General features: G+C 44.1%; 1 protein-coding gene across 5 annotated transcripts in view; it reads right to left on the bottom strand.

The window, feature by feature from the left end:
* Rcor3 (REST corepressor 3) overlaps window positions 1–15,356 on the bottom strand; it is a 41,198-nt gene extending 25,842 nt beyond the window's left edge. For 3 of the 5 annotated variants that reach the window (XM_028882843.2, XM_028882845.2, XM_028882846.2), the window contains exons 1-6: window positions 15,040–15,355; window positions 14,732–14,788; window positions 6,570–6,647; window positions 3,912–3,964; window positions 2,156–2,317; window positions 276–400 (exon numbers count right to left, since the gene is read on the bottom strand). In XM_028882843.2, the coding sequence (XP_028738676.1) occupies window positions 276–400; window positions 2,156–2,317; window positions 3,912–3,964; window positions 6,570–6,647; window positions 14,732–14,788; window positions 15,040–15,205 (641 nt within the window). In that variant the 5' untranslated portion in view covers window positions 15,206–15,355. Of the gene's footprint in view, window positions 1–275; window positions 401–2,155; window positions 2,318–3,911; window positions 3,965–6,014; window positions 6,547–6,569; window positions 6,648–14,731; window positions 14,789–15,039 lie in introns of those variants that run through there. The other 2 variants (XM_028882847.2, XM_028882844.2) reach the window with 2 other exon arrangements.
* Window positions 15,357–19,005: the final 3,649 nt, after the last annotated feature.

Here is a 19,005-nt window from a genome sequence, read left to right as displayed (position 1 = left end):
GTGTGTGGAGGACTGGCCTCACAAATGCCAGTGCTCTACCACTGAGTTACATCTACAGGATGTCTCTAATTCACACTGAATGGTCAACACTAAAGAAGCCATAGAGTAGAGAAGTTGACAATCAAGACTCCTGACCATGTGATTCTTCCTAATAGCACAGACAGTGCTGGCCACGTGACTCTTCCTCAGGACAAACAGTTCTGTAGCAGCTTTCTGTCTCATGAAAAATACACAACCCAGTGACAAGTCCCCAACAAGGGAAGCATTCAACCTACCTGTCACCCTGATTGTGTCTATTGGCTAGTTTACGGGCCTGGCGATCCATCAAACTTGTCCTTGAACGAGTTTTTTTCCAAGAATAATAATACTTTACAAGACTTGCAATTGTCTTATCTGGAAGCTTAAAAAAAAATCCCCGTTATTATTGGAAAGCTTAATTCACAAACTCTGATCAACAAATGGATATCAATATCATATTCTTTGATAATCAAGGCATAAGTAAAAACTATGTCATGGGTACCTTTATGAATGATAAGAACCTAGACTTCTGAGTGGCTGGGCGGTGTTGGTGTACATCTTTAATCCCAGCACTCAGTAGGCAGAGACAGGTGGATCTCTGTGAGTTCAAGGCCAACCTGGTCTACTGAGCGAGTTCCAGGACAGCCAAGGTTATTATTACACAGAGAAACCCTGTCTTGAAAAAAACCAAAAAGACTTCTGAGCAGCAGGAGAGATTTAAGGAATAAGCTTGTGAGTCATGAATGACAAGAACTAAAAAGCACTGTGATCGTCACAGAACTAACTCCATTACACCAGTGTCCATTACACTGCTGAGCCAATGTTACTGTCTTTTCTGGGGGTGTGGGTTGGGGGGGGTGTCACAAACTAACTTAATGAGAATGTCCCCCAAGGTCCCCAGCACAGCCATGCTGGCATTCAGCAATTGCTTCCTTACAGCATTTGTTTCCTTAGGGTTACTCAACTCTCTTTTCTCTCCTTCAGAGCTTTGGTATATGACTGAAATCAACATACGTTTCATACCATAGACTCATACAGTGTGGCCTTTGGAGTCTGGCCTCTTTCATGTACTTCACAATGAACTTTAAAATCACTTTAGTTTTAAATCTGGATCTTAGTAAATAATGCAGACAGATCTTAACCACTGAACAGCCTTTGACTATTACAGTGGCTGACGATCATATGTTCAGGTCTATCACACGGGCAAGTAGGATGTGAACTACCTACCAAAATGTTCCCTTCAATTACAGAAGTCATGCAGGTGCAGAAACATTGCTTAAAATGTACAAAGTGCCAACTGCTCAGATGTACATTATTTTGATGCAACACTAAAAATTTAAGAGCTAGCAACACAGACCATACCATTAGCAATATAGATATTTTCCCTTGAAAAAAACGAAAGTCAAAATAGCACCAACAACCTCCAAGAGTTCCCAGACAATGCTGACATAACACACAGACTTAAATGGACTTCCATGTTGGAATTATGCCAGTCTTTAAATTTCTGTGTTACTTCAGTATTGTCCAGGTACCGCCTTTTAATTAGTCTGTCTAATTCCAAGTGGTCAGCCCTGGACACACAGACATATGAGTAACACTAAATGGCTTCAGTGGGTTGTATGTACATGTATGTGGGAATATATACACACATGTATGTAACAACAGTGATTAAAGTGGTCATAAACTTGAAAGGGAGGTGGGGAACATGGAAGAGTCTAGAGGAGAAGTGATGTAGTTACAGTGCTCACGCAGTCTCTCAAAAATTAGATTAAAAATATGGATTTTCACATACAAAATGAAAGAAAATCCTGAAGTTAAAAACTGAAACATTAAAAAATAAAGTTAAATTATTATTTCCCCATATTTCCCCATTTTATTAAAACCATAAAATAGTCCACCACCAAACTTAGTAGCTATTACTCACTTGAGACCAGATAAAAACCAATTTACTAATGAAAAAGCACACACCTGCTATGCACGGATGATTGTAGGGAATATTGTATGCAAATATACCTATTTCAAATACCTTTTAATATTAAAATAGAAAACATTTTATATTTAATAGGTGGGCAGTGTTCAATAGTATCAAAAGATAATTACCATAATGATAATTCAAGTAAGACCAAAATCACCATACCATTTGTTGAATCCTGTGGAAGCTCTTCCCGTGAAAACTAAAGGCTTGTTCAAATAGGACTTTGTCTTCCACTGTCCACTCATCCGGAAAGGGAGTGAAATTCGGGAGATCCGCAAGGGACTTCTCAATGTTATGTTTGTGCCAGAACAACATGCCAAGTGCCTTGGAAGAGAAACCATCCCCTTTATTTTAAAAGACTTTCTTCCACCACTCTTAAGAGTTACACATAAATCAGATTAAAATTTTGAGCCTAGGATTTCAACTTAAGATAAATTTAGTTTGGGGCCTCTAACAGGGTAGCAACCTGTTTATTTATTTTAAGTTGGGCCTCAGAACAAGTGTTTCTATGTGTCATACGTGTTGTAGAAGTAAGAAAAGAGTGACTTAAAGTGGAATGACTCTAAAGCGCACTACAAGACTTTTGCTCACGTTTTATCAATATGTCATTTGTCAATATGTGGGGAAAATAGTCTAAAAGAAAGCTACCCAGGAAGTGACTGCGATCATTAACTGAATAAAATTATCAATTATAACACAGGAACCAGAAATATTCAGTTAGCAGATGGATATCAAGCTTTAACCTTTTATAATTATGTTGTACATTAAACAGTTCTAAGATTAAGGGTACTTTCACTGCAACTACTCCAGTTTAATTATTTTATCACATATTTAATAAAATAGTTGCATATTTACTTTGCTGTCACCATAATATATACATACAATTATTAGAAGTTATCTAAATAACTTCAATGACTTCACTGGCAAGTCATTTCTAAAAATGCATTATTCTTCCCTCTATTTTAGTAGCAAGGCTCTATTTTACTCTAAGGTATTAAGTATTATTTAATGAATAAGCTTTCACTCTGTTAAAAAAGAGACAGAATTTTAGTGTTGAGTTTAAAAGTAAGTTTCTATATTTTAATAATGGAATTGTAACATAAACATGAAAATAAACCAATATATATATATATATACTCATATTTTGGAAGATTAACTTTCTTAAAGATTAACAAAGAAGGCAGGCCCCTAATCTCAACACTGGGGAGTCAGAGACAGGAGAACTCTGAGTTTGAGGCAGGCTGGTCTATATACTGAGCTCTAGGACAGCCGGGAATACATTGAGACCCCGCCTCAAACAAACAAACAAACAAACAAACAAACAAACAAACAAAGGTAATCCAAACAAGATGGGCAATAGGCATGGCTACAATCTCAGCACTGGGGAGTCAGAGGCAGGAGGATCACTGCAAATTCCAGGCCAGTCAAGGTTATACAAGACACTGTCTCAAAATCAAACAAAAACCACTCTCCAAACAAACAAACAAAAAAACTAAAACCATAAAATAGTCCACCAAAAGCTTCACAAAAGCTTCAAAAGGTCAATTTATGTTTAGCTCTATAGGTAAGCATGTCAATTTCAAAACCTTTATTTTTAATGTAGCGCTGTGATGTGAGCACCCAGCAATCCACTCACACAGACTTGACCTTTCTCTCTAAAAACAAAGCCCATGGATGGTTCTGGCCAAGGGTGGGTCTCTACTTCAAAGCAGGGGCTGGGGCCATACACCTGCAGTCCCAGCTGAGGCAGCGTGAACTGCCAACTTGAGGAATGGAACGAGACCTGGTCGAAAAAGTGGATGTGATCAAGAAGGCAGCCTGACGCTGACCTCCGGCCTCCACAGGCTTACACATGGGTGCAGGCCCCAACACGCACATGTGCACACATAAACATACACACACACACTTCTCTACATACCTGTTCCACATTGTAACCATGCCTCTCTTTTGCAATGGCGATGTATTCATCCACTGTAATGGAACAATGCTACGTCATTACTCTCATAAACTTCAGTTTCTCAGATCTAGTTTTTTTTTTAAACATGGCAAAATAATTTATTATTCTGAGTTAAAAAAAAAAAAAAGCCAAAGCTAGCATCCATGAAATGTTACTAAAGGAGACTTACACACAGAATCAGTGGCCCCTCACCTGGTTTAAAATTTCATTTAACCTGATAACCCTATGGCTATATATGATATAATTATTACTAAATTAAGTGACATTACTATAATTATTTTTGTATGTGACAATCACCCGTGTGGAAGTAATTACACTGTAAAATCCTAAGATACTCCTTGAGATACTTGGCTATGTAAGACCCTTTCTCATATTTATAGATGTGGACGACTCATTGACAGTTAATCCTACAAGCTACACAGAACGGTGTGCCGATGTGCACAGATATCCTTAAATGCTCCTCTTGGCTTTTCTGCTTCTTTCCAAGCGCTCGGGGATTCTGTTTTCACTCATCTGCCACATGTAATTCAGTGGATGGAGTAATTCAGATGAGCAATTTTAATAGTAATGTGCTTGCTATCTCAAGGCCTCATTATCAAGGAATCTGTTACGTTCAAGATTCTCTTTTATGTGGTGTCCATGGTCACTCCTTTACCTTTTAAAATTATTTTTTACACATATGTACATGTAATTAGTTCTTTTTTTTTTTTTGGTTTTTCGAGACAGGGTTTCTCTGTGTAGCTTTGTGCCTTTCCTGGAGCTCACTTGGTAGTCCAGGCTGGCCTCAAACTCATAGAGATCCGCCTGCCTCTGCCTCCCGAGTGCTGGGATTAAAGGCGTGCGCCACCACCGCCTGGCTATGTAATTAGTTCTTTAAACATGTTTCTAAGAGGCAGAAATCTTAAGAATTCTGACCCTGCAATAGCTACTGTCTACCTGAACTTGCTTTTCTATTCATTTCTAGTACTTTTAACTTTGGTGGGGTAATTTGAACGTTTGTATCTTAGTTTCCTGCTCTAAATTCAGGATAAAACAATACAGTCTCTCAAGATTGAATGAGTTAACACTCAGAAGATGCTCAGGAGTACTTGGTACTTCCTAAGTACTTCTAAGGATCTGCTATTATTATTGAACATTACAATTTAATATATTAATATGCTATTATAAATATGCTAGAATAGTTATTTTTAAATGGATTCCATATTATACCCTCCCCCAAGTATAATCTAATACAGAAAATCCAAGTATTATATTTTGCTTAGAATTAACTTAAGTACACTACAGACCTAGATAGATGCTGGATAAATATAACAAAAGCATTTTACAGTCCTTTCTATAGCAAGTTATGTCACCTGTCCAGAAGTGGTCTCAGGCCTGGCTGGGCATTAGAACCATGACAGAGCTTTAAAAGTTTGTTCAGGCTTTGCCTCCGAAGATGTGGGCTAGTCAGACACCAATACTTTTTAAGAGATTCTATCACACAATATACCCAGGGTTGATCACTGCCTTAGACTTGCTCTGGACATCCCTATGGACACCACCCTAATGGTCATGTCACCTTTCTGAATTTCATTTTTCACTGTTACAAATGCACTATCGTACCAAATAGCGAAATCCATGACACCCTGATGCCCGTTTTATGAATGAAAACCTCTGCATGTGATGATGAGCAAACTACTTTCAAGTTCTCTATACATGTTTTTTATTGAAAGCCTCCAGGGTACAGGATCCCTAGCTTAACAGTGGGCGAAGCTTGACCTAGTATTCTAAAGCTTTTAAGTTAGGGAGATTACTAAGTATGCAGACACATACTCACTTTCCATTTTTTTTCTCTTAATTGCATCGATTAGCATGATTAGACTCTATGCACAGGATAGATAGGACATGGCCATTTCTCTCAAGACTAAGTAAATCACAACGAGACATATGTTCAAATGATGCTAGGAAATACTTTTAAACACAAGCGTATTTTATGTCTGCTAGAATGGCTGCTTAGTGTAGCTGCTGTTGTTATTTCATAAATTTGATATCTGAATGGAGGGGTGGGGATCTTAGTGTTGTTACCTGTATGTTTCCTATATCTGATGTGCCGCAAAGGATTCAGGTCCGCTACATCACACTGAAGTCTAAAGCCACACATGATTCAAGAAGTGCATGGTCAAGGATCCAGAAGGTCTCAGTCCAGAAATGGAGAGCACAAGATGACCTGATGGCTGCTGAAGTCAGTCCTCACCTTCCCTCTTTAAAATGGTAAAAGTGGGCTCTCTGAAGTCTGAAGGCATGTCTTTACTGCTCCATAGACAGGAGAAGCCTGGGCAGTGGGCTACATAGTAACTCCCTCCCCTGCTTGAGGATTTAAGCAGCAAAGCCATCAGAGCCTAGGTTTTTGCATTCTTCATGGGCCTGACACAAACTGAAATGATCAAATTTACTATCTTTCAAAAGGAAAAGCATTCTAATATCATGGAGGTTTCCATTAAAAAAAAGAAAAAAGAAAAGAAAACAAAGGCAATTCAGTTCTTAAGAGAACCTAAAAGACTAAAAAAACAAAGGCAAATTATATTTTGAACAGGCTGCTTCCCTACGCATCTTAACACTCAATCTCAGAAAAAAACTTACATTTGGCATCTGGGACACTGTGGTAAGGCGACCACACAAGCATCCCTCCATTGTCTTTATCTGTGTACTTGGTAGCACCTGAGGAAAAATTAATTATTTTGAATATGATAGTTTTTTCCTTATATTCCAAGTAAACACAAGCAAAATTTTATTTGTTTTAGAATCATACCTGCAATGAAGGACAAAGACAGAAAGGAAAGACTTACACGGGACAGGAAATCACTTAGTTTTAGAAGGAAGGAAGCTGTTGTATAGCTCTGCTCCCACTGTGAAGACTTCCTGGAGCAACCACACCTGGTCACCTGAGAGAGGTGGCTAACTCATCTGGCTTCTGTATGCGAAGTAGGGATATTCACTCAAAACCTGCCCTTCCCCCCAGAACACCTGCCTCAACAGTGTTCTGCTTGTGTCTAGACGGCCACCGCTGCTCTGACTTAAAAACACTAGCGCCTCCTTTCATGGCTTGTATTTTATCTTATTCCCAAGTCTGCCAGCTTACCTTTTCAAACTTAATTTTATTACACTTCATATTTATAAAGACATGTGCTCCAAGTCAAAGGCATGAAAGTTACAATTTCTTCTTCACATGATCTGGGTAAGTCTAGAAGTACACTGTCCTTTCCTATGTATTATTTCTCATGGTATAATCTATAAAGTCCAAAACATCAAGTCTTATTTCTGTAGGTTGAAATGAATCGGATGAATGGAACCTACACAGCTAACCAGGGCTACTTCATGCCTGTAGAGACTTTTAATTAAACAGGAGTCTTTTTCTGGCTTCTACCCAGTCCCTAGGTTAGTTAAAACTATGAACACATTAAGCACGGCTGCCATGTTTTAAGATCACAGCTTTTCATAAGGCAGATATCTATTTACCACTAACAGTCAGAATTTCAAATTAACCACATAAAGTAATAATAGAATTCTGAGGTTAAACTGTGATTATTATAAGGTATTTGGAATAGAGACATTCCTTACTATATTTTCTACACACAGAAGTTAGTTATCAGTCATGTTATTTACTTCACTTTTGGATAATTATCATACACTACTACTAAATGTTTGTTAAGAATTTTTAGTCGAAAAAAATCATACTAATAAAATATAATTTTAAACCTATGAGCTGAAAAATTAAGGATGGTGAACGGGTTATCTAAGTATTAGAAAAAGCTCAACTACACAAATATAGTTAAAAGCAAAACCTTTCTATGATGTTGTGTCTTTAAGAAAAAAGTGACAAAAAGAGGAACTTAAAATCTTCACAAAAAAATCTGCGTCAGAAGCTTATTAAGATGCCTAGTCAATGAAAACAAACTTTGGAGCCATTCTTTAAAAACTGGTGCATATCTGTAATCCCACTGTTTGAGAGGCAGAGGCAGAAGATTGGGAGTTCAAGGCCAGTTTGGGTTATCTCAAAACAAATCCACTCCAGTACCAGCAGGGTGTGAGACACAACCGGGTGGGGGATTAGGTGGGAAGATCTGGAGTTTGAAGTAGGCTTCTGTAAAAAAATCTTCCAACCAACCAAGCAAGCGAACAAAAGGCCAAACAATAAGGTTAAAAAGAAAACCAAACACACCAAAACCAAAACACTTTCAGCATTAAGAGTTTTAATTCTGAGTCATGGGCCTGACAGGTTAAAACAAAACAAAAAAACAAAACAACAAAAGCTTATAAATGCAAAAGTCAAGTAACTCAATGGAAAGGAAACAAATGCCGTCCAAGCCTTTACCTTAGAAAATCAAATGTTTCCAGTGAATAGCCTAACTTCAATTCTTTACCACGGAACAGATTCTTTTTACACATTGTGTGAAGTTGTGACAATAAGACCATTAAAAAATCTTTCCTAATAGAACATGACACAGCATATAAAAGCTTCTATTAAGTCTCAAGTCTTAATAGCACTCCATGATAAATAAATGTATTTTCTTGAACCCCTTCTTTAAAAACACTTTTTCACATTAGCATGTGTACTATGACTGTATTCATGCCATGGACCATGTGTGGCAGAGACAGAACCCATGCTTGGTGGCCAGCATCCATCTCCACTGAGCCATAGCTCCAGCCCATGGAACTCATTCTTGAATTACAGAAAGTGATGTGTCTCATTAAATAGCTCCTCTTAAACGAATATTGTTTTTTCTCCACTTAACATACCAGTTATGCCGGGTGGTGGTGGTGGTGGTGGTGGTGGTGGTGCACACCTTTAATCCCAGCACTCGGGAGGCAGAGCCAGGCGGATCTTTGTGAGTTCGAGGCCAGCCTGGTCTACAGAGCAAGATCCAGGAAAGGCGCAAAGCTACACAGAGAAACCCTGTCTCGAAAAAAACAAAAAAATACCAGTTATGATTCTCCCCCAAATTTTCCATATTGCAATTAAGGGTCTAATATGACAGAAACCAGTATCCTCCTTGAGGACACTAACTGTTCTTCTAATGTGGGATGATAAAGGTGTTTATGTAAGTGGCCTGACAACCAAGAATGCCCAAGTCAGCATTTCAGTGTTCTTTCCCCAGTTATGGACCCCACCTTTTTCAATTATATACCACCTATCAACTAGGCCCAAGAAATAAAGACCTTTACAGGAAAGAGTATAGATTACAGATTTCAGACTTCCAGTCACAGCAAGTGTGCCACCTTGGAGATATCTTCTCGTGCCTCAGTTTCCCCCATCTATAATAACAGGAAATAGTTGGGTGGCAGAGGCGCACACCTTTAATCCCAGCACTCAGGAGGCAGAGCCAGGCGGATCTCTGTGAGTTCCAGGCCAGCCTGGTCTACAGAGTGAGATCCATGACAGGAACCAAAACTTCACAGAAAAACCCTGTCTCGAAAAACAAAACAAAACAAAAACCCAGAGTATAAGTATCTACTTCAGAGCTGCTCAAAGATAAAATTGGTAAGTTTGGTAATGTACACATATGGGACAATCAACTACTACTAAGATACAAAGTGTAAGGAATAAGGTAGGATTTCTAGCCAAGTGCAAAATGCAAAAACAACAATCTAACTTTCCAAGACTACCTTCGAGAAATTAAAGGACTTTGGTGAACAAATATACTAAGCTGAGAATTTAGATTGTGAGACTAAGATACTCTCAACACTTAAAAACTGTTTATAAACAAGGTTCTATATTATATTCTGGGTGTATATCTTCAAATGGGGGAGGATTAAAGACTTTCCTCATGACATAGAAACATGAAAAAATTTTGTGGTATGTGTGTGTGCACATGCATGTGTCTGTGTGCGTGTATACACAAATCATGTAGTGGTCAGAGGTCAACAGAGAGTGTCTTCTGTCAGGCTCCTGTATTTTTATGTTTCCTAAGACAGGGTCTGTCTATGTAGCCCTAGGTGTTCTGGAACTTACTACCACTCTGTAGACCAGGTTGACCTCAAACTCACCAGCAATCCCCTGCCTCTGCTAGAATCAAAGGCATTCACTACCACACCTGACTATACTCATTTTTTTTTTTTTTTTTTTTTTTTTAGACAAGATTTCTCACTAAACCTAGAACTCACTGCTCCAGCCAGGCTGGCTAGTCAATGAGTTCTAAGAATTGTTTCACCTTCCCAGAAGTTGGTATGCACCACCATCCCTGGCCTTTCTGTGGTGCCAAGAACCTGAGCTGAGGTCCTCACGCTTTGTGGGGTACACACTTTGTCTACTGCACTATCTTAACAGCACCACAAGTTTTAAGGAATTCAACTTTCAGACTTGTAAGTTTCCTGTTCTTTCTCAACATAATCTGCCTGCAAATTCACCTGAAATCTAAGCTACACTGTGGTCTCCCCATATCTGAGGTTTTGCCTCCTATCATCAACTGTAGTTTGAAAGACACTAAATGGTCAAACCCAGATAAAGAGCACCTAAGTTTACACTCTGAAGCAATCTGAGGAGTGTCATGAACTTTCACAGCTCCACTCAGTGCAACCCAGGAAACCGTGACCCTGCATGCAAGGAGGACTGTATCGAGCTGACATTCTAGCAGTAAATGTCCTCTCACGTTAAACAAACATGTTTCTTATCTTACAGAGAGAACATTTCCTAAAAATGTAAAACTCCCAGGGTTCCAAGCTTCTTATTAAAGCTCTCCTTTACTGAGGAAACCACAACACTGCAGTTTTAAATCAATTAAAACTAATATGCACTAATTTGAGCCAGAAGAGACTTAACACTTGGAACTTTATGTTCACTAGGATGTATGCTATGGAAAGTTGGACAGGCAATCAATCAAGCACTTGTGTGTCTGTCTCAGTGTACCTGAGCCCCTGTGAAAGCCAGAGGAAGACATCAACAGGATATCCATGTCTTTCTCCCTCTACCCCCTTCTGCCTCATCGCCAAGAGACAGAATCTCTCACTGAACTCAAAGCTTGCCATTATGGTTAGACTGGCTGGCCAGGGCGCTCCCTGGATCTATCTGCCTGTCTCCAGTTCCCAAGGCTGGGGTTACAGGCATGTGCAGTTAGTTCTGGCTTCTATGTAGATGCTGGCGATTCAGATTCAAGTCTCCTTGCCAGCACAGCTCTTATCAACTGAGCTATCTCTCCAGTCCCCAGTAATACGCTTTTAAGTACGCAAATATATTATGGGAGATTCTGTGGGGAAGATGCACAAAAATGACTTCAAAGACAAAAAAAAATCCATGTATTTTATAAAATGGATACTATCACATTAATGTTTATAAATAGATGAATTTAAAAATAAAGAGTATAATTGTTTCAAAGTACTAATATTTTAATACACCAAAGATTACATACTTCATCAGTTATTTAACTCAGCAACAAATATGAGATGTCAACTTTAAAATATGTTACTCTTTGTCTCTTCAAACTTCTTTTATGGGTCAGCATATTACTGCTTCATACATATTTTCACTTAATCTGGTGATGTACTTAACAATCTCCCTTTCATGAACAAGAAAACAAGCCTGGAGAAGTCGGGTAGTTCATCTCAGGTAACTAACTGTACCCCCCAGACTATAAGGCATATGGTCACCAGGCAAAGCTACTCCCCAGGGGCAGCACAGCATATAAGAACTAGTAAAACAACTGATTTACAACTGATAACCTTCAGAACTAGTTAACGATTGATTTACAACTGGAAGATAACAATCAGGAGTCTAGTTAGTAAATCATGAAGACATCAGCATGACCACTTAAGGTAAACTGCCTCAACCCATAAACTGATTTACAACCGGAAGATAACAATCAGGAGTCTAGTTAGTAAATCATGAAGACATCAGCATGACCACTTAAGGTAAACTGCCCCTAACGGCCCAGCTTCGGGAACTCCAACCAAACCTCCACTCTGCTTGGCAGCTCTGGCTCTGTCCAGGTTTCTGACACCTAACAGTAATTCGTCTCTATATCTACGGTGCGATTTCTACACCACCATTATCATCTCTTCTAACACACTCACTTTCCTACATTTGCATCAGAACAGTCCCAGCACCTAAGGAATTTTTCTTCCAAGGGACTTATATCTGTGGCTATAGTGAATAATTTCCATAGAAATAGTGGTTTATGGGGGAAGGGGTGGGATGCACACCTTTAATCCCAGTACTGGAGAGGCAGAGGCAGGTGGATCTCTGAGTTCAAGGCCCCTGGCTCTAACCCTGAGTTCCAGGACAGCCAGGGTTATGTAGAAAGACCCTGTCTTGAAAAAACAAAAGACAAGCAAACAAAAGGGGGTAATGAAGGAGAAAAAGAGAGCTTACTATTTCTCAATTTCTATCATTAACTAATAATTTTTTTCTTCTATTATCTTTTCCACAGAAATGCTTAAATTTTCACCTAATTATACTAAGCAAACACGAAATAAAACCTTTGCAAAATAGTATGGCACTTACAGGAAAACAGCAGTGAGAGGCATTTTTTTGTTTGTTTGTTTTTTTGTTTTTTATTTTTGTTTTTCGAGACAGGGTTTCTCTGTGTAGCTTTGCACCTTTCCTGGAGCTCACTTGGTAGCCCAGGCTGGCCTCGAACTCACAGAGATCCACCTGGCTCTGCCTCCCGAGTGCTGGGATTAAAGGCGTGCACCACCAACGCCCGGCAAGAGAGGTATCTTTGAGAAAAGCATCTTAGTGATTCACACAAAGTACGTGCTTTTAACTGCATCCGTGGACTGCACTGAATTTAAGTAATATGAGGTGTATCCTTATTCTATTAGGAATGCCAATTACAAGTCAGAGTAAATACATCGGATATTCTAATCTAGAAACATTTTGTCACCTTTCACAAATGCTCTATGTAGGTGGAACAAGTAAATGATCAGTTAGTAAATCCAAATAGTGGCATGTAAGACCACCTAAACAGATGAACTATTCCTCCCAGTTTAAAATCTGTTGCACAATTTACATTTAAAATGACAAATTCTTTGGTGCTAACATACACACAAGCAAGCCCCTCATCACCGCACACAACCAGGGAAACACACATTGACTGAAATCGACCTAACTGGACAGAAAGATAGGTGTGTTTATGACATAATTCAGCTGCTTAGTGCCATCTGGAAATGACTTCACCAATATTAAAAAAAAAAAAAAAGTAAAAGCTCCAAACCGTTCTTCCTAATTATGAAATCTAATCTTCACTGAGTAACTGCCATATGCCTAGTCATTTAATCCTGGCAAGAACTCCATGCAATCGCTTTTTACAGCTAGGAAAACTGAAGCCCAGAGAAGGCCAGTGACTTGCTCAGAGAACAAAAACAAGAGTTGAGAATTAAATTCGGTCTGTGCTTAGCCGAAGGTGTGTTCTTTCCAACATCTAAGCCCCAGAGCATCTTCGTAATGTGAAGGGACCCACTCACTAGCTAGCTATGCCAACAAAAAGAATAACTTTTCACAAAAATATATAATACTATCAGAAGCCCACCACTGAGGGCACTGATAGTCTTCCAACAAAACATTCCAACAGCTGTGTCCCTTTGAAGCTAACCCAAATCTGGTGAGCACTCTGAAGTCAATCACCAGCTGAAGGAAGCTTCCTAGTCATGCTTTTAACTCGTTACTTCATCCTTCTCCCTCCCGAGAGGGGCTGCTGCCTAGCTGGTGAATATCACATATTGCATTGTCCTAATGGGGAGAAGGACCTAAGCTCTCTAGAATACCCTTACAACTAGACAGACAACGACTGTTTTCCCTGTGAAATTACAAGTAAGCCCTGTGCATGGCTAACTTCAACTCAAACGGCTGACTCTCGCAACGCTGCTAGAATGCTCTCTGGACAAAAACTGACTGCAGGAAAAGTGAGAGGGCGGTCCAGGCGGGGCAGAGCCGGCGGGGCGGCGAATCTGGCTGGGTTAGAGCAGCCGAGCACTCCAGGCCCAGAGGCTCCGGCAAGGGCGCCTCCATATGCGGAACTCTCGCCCAATCCCCGAGCAGCCTCACATCCCGTGACCGCCGGGGAGCCTGTTTGGAGAAAAGTAGAGAGGGAGCCCGCAAGCTGCGCTGGCGGAGGGCGCTGGAACCCGGCTGCTCCGGAGAAAATGTCTCCTTGGCAGCCGCGGCCGCTATCCTGCGGTCTGGCTCCCCCGGGCCGGGTCGGCGCTGGGGGGGAGGGAGAGCAGAGGGGCGGTGTCGGGCGCGGGCGTTTCCCCGCCCAGGTCCACACCGCCGCGAAGGAAAGAAAAGCAAGGATCCCGCGTGCCCGGGGGGTCGCAGGGCTCGCCCTTGGCCGGGGCGGATGACAGCAGCCCGGGGCTGCGGAGCATGGGCCTCCGGAGCGCGGCTGAGCCCCTGGTTCCCCGGGTGGGTCGGTGTGGCATCTGACCTGGGGTAGGTTCGTGCACACACACCCCGTACGCAGCCCTCTTCTGCAGCCCTCGGCTCTGCAGCCCCCGCGCCCCGGGCCTTGGACCCGCGACCTCGGTGAGATGCCAGCAGCGTGCAAGTGCCGCGGGAGGGAACCATGTTCACCTTGCCATGCACACATCCACCCTCACGCCCTGTGTCACAGCCCAGCGAGCCTTTCTGCTTCCCAGCCCGCGATGCCCCGCCATGCCCTGCCCTGCCCTGCCCTGCCCGGCCCAGCCCTCTCTTGGTGCTCCCCACACCCGCATCCGTAACTGCCCCATTCCGATGCCGGCCACCCCAGAGCAAGCATGGGGAAAAGGAGGGAGAGAGACGGGGTTTTCCTGTGAGCAAATATATCTACCTGGATCGAATTCAGGGATCCGAGCTTGGTATTCAGCTCCGACTCTCATCCCAACATCTGCAAAGCAATGCCAAGAAATATGGTAAAATGATAATAAATTCGGAGAGGCGCGGGGAAAGGCGAGGCGGAGGCTCTCAAGCCGCGGGAGCGCGGGCGAGGCCGCGGCCGGGTGGGGGCGGGGAGGCGCGGGTCGCGGGGCTGCGGCGGCACCGGGAGTTCCGGCGGCCGCGGCTCGGCTCCGAGGGGAGGAGGGCGCGGGGAGGGGGCCGGGCGGGCGGGCGGGCGGGGCGGGGAGCGCGGCGAGGTACCCCCGTGCTCGTCGTCGCTGCTGCAGCCGCTCTCGGGCTCCGAGAAGTGCAGCCCGCCGTTGGCCGAGGAGCCGCCGCCGCCGCCGCCCGCCGGGCTCTTGGCGCCGCCGTTGGCCGATCGGTTCTTCCCCAGTAATTCGGGCCCTTTCTCCATCATGCCGGGCATGGTAGAGGAGGGGGAGAGGTGGCGTCAGGGAAGGGGGAGACGGCTGACGGGCGCGGGCGGGAGCGCGGAGGAGGAGGAGGAGGAGGTGTTAATATGGAGCCGCCATCACCGCCCCGGTCGGGCCGTAGCGCAGTCGCCCCACAACAACCCGCCCCGGCCCCGCCTCTGTCCCCTCCCCCGCCGCCGCCGCCCCGCGCCACCCGGCCGGCCGAGCGCCCCTCGCGGCCGCGCGCTCCTCGCGGGGGCGGCCCCGATCTCCCCGCCCTTGGGAGGTTCCGGCTGGAGACCCGAGACCCTGCGCGTCCCCGGCCGGTTCCGCGAGCGCACGACCGCTCGCGGCCGAGAGGCGACGCCGGGGCTCTGGCCTCGCGGCTAGGACGCACGGAGGGCAGCGAGCCCTACTCTGTGCCCTGTCCGAGCGGAAGGACGTTGGCCAGCTGAGGCCGGCGCGGCCTGGGTGGCGTCCGCCGCCCCAGACGGGCACTGCCCGGGTGACGAGCGGCCGGGGGTGGCGGCTGCTCCCAAGCGAGCGGTCGGGGTGGCGGCTGCTCCCGGACGAACCGCTGGGGGTGGCGGCTGCTCCCGGGACGAGCGGCCGGGGGTGGCGGCTGCTCCCGGGGCGAGCGGCCGGGGTGGCGGCTGCTCCCCGGACGAACCGCCGGGGGTGGCGGCTGCTCCCTGGACGAGCGGTCGGGGGGTGGGGGGGGTGGCGGCTGCTCCCAAGCGAGCGGTCGGGGGTGGCGGCTGCTCCCCGAACCAGCGGTCGGGGGTGGCGGCTGCTCCCCGAACCAGCGGTCGGGGGTGGCGGCTGCTCCCGAACCAGCGGTCGGGGGTGGCGGCTGCTCCCGGGACGAACCGCCGGGGGTGGCGGCTGCTCCCGGGACGAACCGCCGGGGGTGGCGGCTGCTCCCGGACGAGCGGCCGACGATGGCCTCAGGTTGGCGGCTACTCGGGTGAGGAGGAGATGGCGGCCTCGGGTTGGTGGCGGGCCGCGTTCACTCCCTCTGGTCTCCTAGTGGCCCTTGCACGGCGACCCCGGAACCCGGGTCCCACCTGATGCGAGGAGACCTGGCCCTAACGACCTGGCAAGGCAGCTCATCTCTGTAATGAGGTCAAGAGGGACTGAGGGGACAGACTTTCCACTTTGCTTTTTCTCTTTTGCTGTTTAAGAAGTGAATGCCGTGAGTGGAGAAATAAAATGAGGACCGAACCCTGCCCTCCCCAGTGAGTGCTTTCTGGGTCGACGCTGGCCTGAAGTAGTGGCCTGGAGCGGTTCTTGAGAGTAGAGTCCTGTTGCAGACAGGTGAGGCCAGCTGCCATTCAGTTGGAAGAAGATTCGCTGGGTAGACTCTGCTGAACTGCATTTCTTCACCAGATTTAAGGATATCTGTTTTATGACATGCTGCCTGGCCTTGGAGGGTTATTTGTGTCAGCCTTTCTGTCTGTAGGTGTGTGTCCTGCAGAATTTGGGAACAACAGTAAAATAGTTTTTGAAGGTCAAAAACTGTTCTTGAGAATTCCGTAACCGAGAAATAATGTATCTACTGAAGAATTCAGCTAAGAGAACTCTGGGATACAAATATTAGGCAGGCTACATGTCTAAAGGAGGGAGAATTTTGCCCAGGTGCAGAAACTGGTTCTGGTAATGGAAATAGTTGAATTTCTCTTTGGAAGCCTTATGTGTCCATTACTTATTTAAATCACAATTAACCACTTTTTAAACAAATACTTTCCTGAAGAATATTTTAATTCCATGATTTTTATTTTCTGCAAGGAGAAACATCATGGACAAATGAATAGCAATTGCCTTGGACAGCTACATTTTTCACTGCGAATTGTACATTGACATTTTGGTTTTTATGTTCTGGCTTCTAATGAATGTGACACATCTCACTCCTGTAGCATCAGCTCCTTTGCTCCTGGAACACAAGCCAGACCCGATGTAGAGGAAACACCCGAGGCCTCTTAATAGGCAAGCTTTCTGACACCCCGACTCTGCAACACTGTCCATGCATTTTCTGTGGAAAGAAATCTGCATATAGACTAAGAATCAAAACATTTGAAGAATCAAGGACCTTTGTGACAATTTCATTTCAATTTGAAGTAAAATGGTTCTATTGGAATATAGAAAAGGACAGAGCAAAGGTGGCTACATTCACCTTTGGGGAAAGAACTTGGGGTGAAGGGGGGTGTGTGTGTGTGTGTGTGTGTGTGTGTGTGTGTATGTATGTATGTATGCGTGCGTGCGTGCGCATGGAAAGCAAATTCCTGTTTTGCTACTCAAGAAAAGGAAATCTTAAGCTTGTCTGACTCCGAAGGATGATAATAATGGACCTTAAAATGGTTTCTCAACAGCTAATAAGGACATTACAGAAGAGAGAGCCCTAGGGAGAAAAACCTGGAGAATGCCTCTTTTTTTTTAAAATTTAATTTAATTTTATTTTATTTTACAATACCATTCAGTTTTACATATCAGCCATGGGTTCCCCTATTCTCCCCCCTCCCACCCCCTCCCTTTACCCCCAGCCTACCCCCCATTCCCACCTCCTTCAGGGCAAGTCCTCCCCCGAGGACTGCGATCAACCTGGTAGACTCAGTCCAGGCAGGTCCAGTCCCTTCCTCCCAGACTGAGCCAAGTGTCCCTGCATAAGCTCCAGGTTTCAAACAGCCAACTCATGCAATGAGCACAGGGCTTGGTCCCACTGCCTAGTTGCCTCCCAAACTGATCAAGCCAATTGACTGTCTCACCTGAGAATGCCTCTTCTAAGTGATTAGGAAAGTGAGCCCCCGGGTGGAGAAGAGAGCTTTGAGAGTTAGTGATATCCAGCGAGATGGGTGGAAGGTACTGGTTTGTTGGCAGTATTTAAGTTTTTTTTTTTTTCTTCCTATTTTAACATTTTCTCAGAGTCACAAAGATAAGGTAAAGGTTGAGGATTGGCTAATTTAGCTGTAAGTTTCTCCATTCCCCCAGCCCCTGTGGTCCTGCAGACACTTATAAAATAATCACTCAGAGGCTTAGATTAATTACCAATTGTATTGCCTATGGCAGGCTTCTTGCTGGCTAGCTCTTCTGTTTTAATGTTGCACAAATTTTCTCTCCATTTTTAAAAATGATTTATTTAAATTCATTTTATGTGCATTGGTATAAAGGTATCAGATCCCCCTGGAACTGGACAGTTGTGAGTGGCCATGTGGGTGCTGGGAATTGTACCTGGGTCCTCTGGAATTGCAGCCAGTGCTCTTAACTGCTGAGCCATCTCTCTAGCCCACTAGCTAGCTCTTATAACTTAACCTATTTCTATTAATCTATAAGTTGCTACGTGGCTGTGGCATTACCAGTCTGCTGGCATCTTGCTGCTCCTTTGGTGGCGCTGGCGTCTCCTCCTCTCCTCTTTCTTGGATTTCTCGCCTGCCTCTAAGCTGCCTTGCCATAGGCCAGTGCAGCTTTATTTATCAACCAATCAGAGCAACATATTCACAGCATACAGAAAGACATCCTGCAGCAGGTTAACTTGCATGGTGCTTATGTTGGTTTCAGAAGAAGCCAGGACATAGACAGACCTTCATTTCAAATAATACAACATTTAGAAGGCCAAGGGATTAAGATCCACTAGCTTTTGGGATGACTTGTCATGTTACATCTAGGAATGAGTCTTGGGAAAGACACCCAAGAACTCTGCTGAAAATAATGCTATTGAGAAAGAATACCAACTGAATGCTTACAGTGATCAGATCCCCCATAGGGATCTATGTGTCTAATCTCATCTTAATGAATCCCAGCAGGTTGTGTGTATATGTGT

Source organism: Peromyscus leucopus, chromosome 15, assembly GCF_004664715.2.
Source record: "Peromyscus leucopus breed LL Stock chromosome 15, UCI_PerLeu_2.1, whole genome shotgun sequence".
NCBI classification, from domain to species: Eukaryota; Metazoa; Chordata; class Mammalia; order Rodentia; family Cricetidae; genus Peromyscus; species Peromyscus leucopus.
The sequence above is the reverse complement of the archived record's forward strand: the minus strand, read 5'-3'. Positions and strand labels throughout refer to the sequence as shown.